Source organism: Schistocerca piceifrons, chromosome 2, assembly GCF_021461385.2.
Source record: "Schistocerca piceifrons isolate TAMUIC-IGC-003096 chromosome 2, iqSchPice1.1, whole genome shotgun sequence".
Taxonomy (NCBI): Eukaryota; Metazoa; Arthropoda; class Insecta; order Orthoptera; family Acrididae; genus Schistocerca; species Schistocerca piceifrons.
This window is the reverse complement of record NC_060139.1, coordinates 878,276,599-878,283,314: the sequence shown is the minus strand read 5'-3', so window position 1 is coordinate 878,283,314 and position 6,716 is coordinate 878,276,599. Positions and strand designations below refer to the sequence as shown.

At 40.2% G+C, this 6,716-nt stretch overlaps 1 protein-coding gene across 1 annotated transcript; it reads left to right on the top strand.

The window, feature by feature from the left end:
* Positions 1–240: 240 nt before the first annotated feature.
* Positions 241–855, top strand: LOC124775957 (gustatory receptor for sugar taste 43a-like). The gene has a single exon (XM_047250799.1). The coding sequence runs from the start codon at positions 241–243 to the stop codon at positions 853–855; it is 615 nt and encodes a 204-aa protein (XP_047106755.1).
* Positions 856–6,716: the final 5,861 nt, after the last annotated feature.

The window sequence follows — 6,716 nt, the reverse complement described above, 5'->3', positions numbered from 1 at the left end:
CTGTTTCTAAAGACACTGAAATATTTTGACAACTGCTTAAGACACGGTGGGAACAATAAGACAAAGATTCTGGGAGTGTTACTAAATTGCAGTTTCGCTGTCGTATTGTTGTGCGAATACATTTTACTCCTCGGTTTTGCATGTCATTGCGCAGAGTGGCTGTGCATAACGTTATGGTTCCTTTACATAATATTTGGATTTCTGGACAACCTTATTACTTTTTACGTGGTGGCACTGGTCATGGAGGTATGGATTCGGTTTCGCGACCTCAACAAGTGTGTCGCAGCTGTGGTCACTCGGTACGGTGACCCTCGCTTGTCGCGGCTGCTGCTGGATCAGACCCCAGTCGACGACCACCAGGCGGAGCTACGTCACATCCGGCTCGCCCACGCCACTCTGATTCGTGGGGCGGAACTGCTGCAGCGCCACATCGGGACCACAATGGCGCTGACAGTGGTAAACTCTTTCAGTGGCGCCATCTTCACCTCTTACGGGGTGTTGGCTCTGTGGACATCTCCAGATCGAACCAAGACGACCACTGTCTACCGTTATCTGTGGACATCGATGGTGGCGTTCTTCTTTCACATCACGAGACTGACGGCGATGGCAGTGTCCTGCTCGGCTGCTGCAAACCAAGCGGAGAACACTCGTCTGCTGGTGTCGAGGGCTGCGGCTGTGGATGTGCCCCCTGTCAGGAGGTCAGAACTGGCAGCTCTGCAGTCCCAGGTTGCTGAAACGCCACACTTTAGCTTCACAGCAGCAGGCTTCACGACAGTCGACCGCCGCTTGCTGGTAACTGTTCTTAGCGCTACCATCAGCTATTTGGTCATCGTGGAACAGATCTCTTTGTCGTAACAGGTAGGTAAGTATATCTGCATTTCCCTATGGTAAGTTATTTGATGGCTTATGATGCAAAGAGTGTGTGCCTGCCCCTGCTTCCAAAGCTACGTTCAGTCTTGCCCCTAAAAGAGCGTCCTGAAGACAGACTGATGCTTTAGAGATATACAATGACCAGTTCATGACACTAAAATTGTGTACAATTTTTTTTTTTTTTGGTGCGCTAGTGTTGTTTCTGGTGTCAGTAATTAAGTTTGTTGTTGACCCATAATAGTAAATCACACCACCATAATCGCGACATGTTCACTAGATAACGTAAAACAAAAGAAGGAAATGCTTGTTTAGTATCCTGCTGTATCGTTTTGGTTAGCATCTCTTGAGCTCAACTTTCTGCATGCGATTGTTTGGCGTGAAACTCGGAAAAATTTGCAACAGAGGCTTGGGAGATGGTAAGTAAAAAACGCGGGTCCAATTTTCACGTTTTCACGTCATTCCTTTACTATAGCTAAGAATAAAACGACGGAGTAAAGAAATTGTTTATGGTTACATAAATATTTTGTGCAATTGCTGAAAATTTCCTAGCTCACGCGTTTAAATTCAGCAACGAAATTGAAAAATATTTGAAGTATATATTCAGCAGCAGTCTCCGCAGTACATGGTCCTGCAAGATACGCCAAATGGTTTATGGGTGACTGATTTGGTATCAGGTACTTGAATTTCACTTCATTCAGTCCTATAAAACTGTTCGCCGTCTTCTGGTGTTACAAATACAGACCAGCCATAAAAGCCTTCATTGCAAAATTTGTCTTCTGTTTAACTTATACGCATTACTTAACTTACATGTGAGTGTAAGCTCAAAACATTTCATATCCCTTATGGGTGTTCAGATCTCTTGAGCCAAGAATGTACGAAAATATAATAGACGCACATACTTTAAATCTGTTACAACTTCGATGCATCTGAAAGCGAGATATATAGGGAATATTTAAACAGGCACTGACAGTGGTTAAATTAGTTATTCGCTTGTATTTCGCTCTGGTCTTTCCACCTCCTTTCTGATGGTATCCAAATCACCCAAAAACGCACTTCACTTCTTGACTGCCAATTGTCACTAAATGTATTTGTGGTATTTGAGCAGCTTACTCCAAAATAATTATATACAGTGTTAAACTGATTTTGTATGTGCCCTGAATTTCCACCTGCACTCTCACAAGATAATACTTTCTGCAACGAAATCGAACTGGATCCACTAGCAGCGGACACAGCACATAGCGCTTCTTATATCTTAACTAGCTGAGTGCCAAGCGTTGCACAAGTATGAATTTATTCCAGTCTTCTACTAGTCCATTTCCTCCTTCTTCCTCCTACTCTCTCGGTCCATCTTTTCCTTTCCCCTCTCTCTGTCTTCTCCTCCCCTACCTGTGTCCACCTCCTCCTACCCCCTTTCTCTCCACATTATCACATCTGGCCTCACAGGATGTTACTGCTCCTTCCCCCCTCCCCCCCTCCCCCCCCCCCCCACACACAGTATTTCTTCCCAGATAGTAAGTAGTACGAGCACCAAGTTTGGCTGAAATTTATCCAAAGGATTATGAGAAGCTCTTTACCAGTTGCTTTGCCTACCTACACACATGTCACATGTATTCACTGTCTTTCATATTTATTTGACATATTACACACGTATTTGTACATATAGTTCACCTGAATCGCTAACGAATTTCGACATGCTCAATGTTAACGTCACATCTCCTGAACTACGTCTCGTTCAGTAATATAATTGTGTATGTACATTTACAGCGTATATGGACAATCCCCTACTAGATCTCTGGACTGATTTCTACTAAACTTGATACACGAATTACATAAATTCTGGACAGATCGCCGTGGGGGAAGAATCATCTGTCTATCAAAGAGGTGGGGGTGGAGGTGAGAAAGAAGTGTAGCCCACGACGCCCAAATTCCGAGACTTCGTTCATCCAGTATTTGAGAACAAGACCATTAACTGACTTGCAACGAACTTTGCACATAATTTCAAAACTTTACGAAGACTTTTTCTAGCTGCCAACCCTCAAGAAATGATGAAAGGCAAAAATTTTATTCGATACTACATTTTTGCTGTTCATGCAGTAAAACGGCCACATTATGCATGACGTTTTAATTTATTACTTCTTTACTATCCACACACATTTTGCAGACAGTATTCACGTCTACCACTGAATGCACGTGCTAAATTATATCATTGTATGACACATATTTGAGGAGATATGAAGTCATAAACACTGAGATGGGAGAAAAATGCCGCATCATACATGATGTCTGTCATGAAGGGTCAGCTTTTTAAAGTGTATGAGTGATATAGGCTATTGTTTAAAAAATTGGCGTATTGTAGTTCATTGTCAACAACGATTCGTTCGTTGGCTTCATGATACTCAGTAGATATTAAGTTGACTACTCAATAAACATTTAGCCTCAATTTATGTGAAGATTATTCACATGTTCATCTCAAAACTGCGAATGTCCACAGCACAATAATATATGATGGTTGACTATAAAAGCTAACTGAATACAGCAATATACATAGTACTCCTGTTTATGGCATACTTCTTAAAATTTTCAGCACTGATGTTTAACACATGACTTCTGCAATTTTCCAAAGTGTATTAGCATACAAATCTTGCTTTACTGTCAGTAATGTTTCTGTGCCAGTCCTTGACTTTACAATCTTGTCGTGATACAAAAGCGAACTGAAATTAAAGTACATAAATTATGAAGGAAATGTCATATGTACATTCAATTTACAGTAGCATGAAACTGAGGTTGATTATCAATACATGTATCTGCAACAGACCCATTACAGAAGGATCAGATACTAAGTTGTTACACAGATCAAGGTATACTGCTTATATTTAGGAACATTCACAAAATAAATTTTATCATGTAGATTATGAAAGAATGTTAGAAATACCTTGCTGTTATTTTATCAGAGCTCACCAGAATTTCTCACTAAACTGATATCAACTGAATGAAGCTGTTGAAAAGGATTGTGTACCAACTTTCATATGCTACTGGTAACTACAGATGGCTCTAGAAGTGTCACTGTGGTTGTTGTGTATGATTTGTGCAGAGATTAATTAAAAGCTATTTCATGAGCAGTATACTTATTTTCTCAGCTGATGACTGAGATGAACTATAAAGGATTTGATAAAGTGCTGCAGCAGTATAAATATCGTAAGTGATAATAATAAAGAAAAAAGGAAATTATTTGTAAGGGTAATGTTAAATATATATGATAAAATTTTTTCTTCTATTTCATTTCAATTTATCATGAATTTTGAATACGAGAAAAAATCAAAACTCCTTGTGAAGTACAAAACTTACAGAATCACATACAAACAGTTGTTAACATTCTGTTAAGATACTTCAGAATTTAGAAAGTAATACTTTAATGGTTTCATTTTATGTCTAGAAGAAAATTATTGAAAACTGTTAAATTGCATTAAAATAAAGATAGAGTTAATGACTGATATACTTAATTTCAACTGTTCTTATTGAGAAACTAAAGATTATGACTGTTTTAGAAGAAGGGAAACTTTTCCCAGTCGAAATACGTTTGTTGGACTTCTGAGCATTAGAGAACCAAACAAAAAACTTCAGTAGGTTTAGATAAATAACATAATCTTGCATATGAAACATGTAAGAAATGGTTCACTTATAATCCTACAAGAGGGACTATGAAATTGTGTAATTTTAAGAGAAAAAAGTCGTAAATATAAACAACTTGTTTTGATGAAGAACAGGTGGGGATGCAGTTACTGATAAGTGTTCATTTCCTACGACCATATCATTTTCCTCGTCTTGTATTTGGAAGTAATTTCAACTGCAGAATAGTTTACAATACATAATAAACAAAATGTCGTTTCCAGCTGCATAGCAAGTGACATACCACCTGCATTTGTACCATGCCCAGCAAAACATTATGGCATTGAAAAACACATTTGGATAGGTCACAGCTTTACTTTCATGAAAGCAATGCACGCACTGGGAAATATAATGTAAGGTCATATGATTTCGTTGAAAATAGCGCTCATATATACTCATATTTATAAGGAAACATATTCATGTGTATTTTCATAGCATATTTCAGTAACTGGTCAGCTTTAAAATTGACAGGTTACACAATGTGTGATTTCAAATAAAAATTTCATACAATGTGATTAAAAAGAAGATCATATGTATAGTCGTTAACAGTAGATATTAGTATCTTCAGATATATATCAAATTGTATACACGTAGATGCATAATTAAAATATTGTACACATATTCAGCATTTGTACAAAGGTTTTCTCAGTGCCTATGTAATATAGATTACCCATCTCCTTTCCATCACAAAGCGGTGTTAGAAGTGTTTAGATCTCTACAATTATTTTATATGTTTGTCTCACGCAGAGAAACCATCCTGTTTCACTCTGTGTGTGCACATTTTAATACTTACATAAATTATTTGGGTAATATAACACTATTAGTTGTTCCACTTGAAAACGCTCACATACGTTCTTTGTGTCACTTAATTTCCAGATTGAGTACTTTTATTGAGTATAATCTTTTATACAGGCTGTAGTGGAGCCTTGGTCTCCATTTACATCTCTACTCTCCCCCCCTCCATTCTCTTCATTACTACGTTGACGATCTCTTTGCGGCATCAGGTGAAATGCTGTTGACAGATACAAATGACTTTTATTGACTTAAATGGATAATGTAGTGAGGCAGGCATGCATCTCTCTATTGCCCCTGGCCGTTGCTGATGAATGGATGGCAGCTTCCGCCCTCAGCTGCTGAGGTGGCGTCCTGCATTGCTGAGACCAGTGGCCTTTGGTTGCCACGGCCCTTGATGTCTGCATCGGTACGTGTTGTTCTGCGATGGTGTTCCACTTAGGGATCCTTCGCTATGCAAGCGGCCACAGTGATAGCGCGTTGAGTCTGCTGTGCACGGTGTTCAGCGGGCTGCCCTCGTACAGGAGTCAGCCGGCGCCTGCCACTATTGCCTCCAAATCCCATTACGAAGTCAGCGTCAGTGGCGCAGGCATGGCCGGCTGGTCGACGGGCTGTGGCACCAAATCCTGTGACACGCTTGCTGCTAGCAGGGCCCATTCGTCTCGCTGTTTGACGTAGCTCTGCTGTCATGGTGGTGCTGCTGGTTTACGGCGACGAGAAGTGATCCCTGCCTTAATTTCCAGACTTATTTACTGACCTCCACAGCGCAGTCATGTTGTCATAAGAAGAGACTTGGCTTGCTGTGGTGACATTACCCAGCTTCATAGATGGTTACTGGTGCACGATGTCATTTACTGCTGTGACTGGCTACTCTTGCTTCACAATCCACTGGCATGTCTGTTATTGTGATCCACATATTGCCTCACAGGCAGCTACAAACTCGCTGCTGATAACACAGAGTTCTACGGCAGCTTCTGTACTATTACTCCTTACTTTTGCTAAAGACTTGTAATTTTCTGTCCAAGAAATGGGTAGCGGAATTACACATTGGAACCCATGCGAAAAGATCCTCATACTTATGTTGCTTAAAAAGAATCTGCATTTTCTTCACAAACACGTGGCATTAAGTTTCAAAAATGGTTCAAATGGCTCTGAGCACTATGGGACTTAACAGCTGAGGTCATCAGTCCCCTAGAACTTAGAACTACTTAAACCTAACTAACCTAAGGACATCACATACACCCATGCCCGAGGCAGGATTCGAACCTGCGACCGTAGCGGTCGCGTGGTTCCAAACTGTAGCGCCTAGAACCGCTTGGCCACCCCGGCCGGGCATTAAGTTTCCACACACTGAATATACTACACATGAGCGATAACTTCTTAGAATT

What these genes read in the sequence shown, in the direction of transcription:
- LOC124775957 (XM_047250799.1), top strand. Translation starts at nt 241, where the DNA reads ATGGAGGTATGGATTCGGTTTCGCGACCTCAACAAGTGTGTCGCAGCT.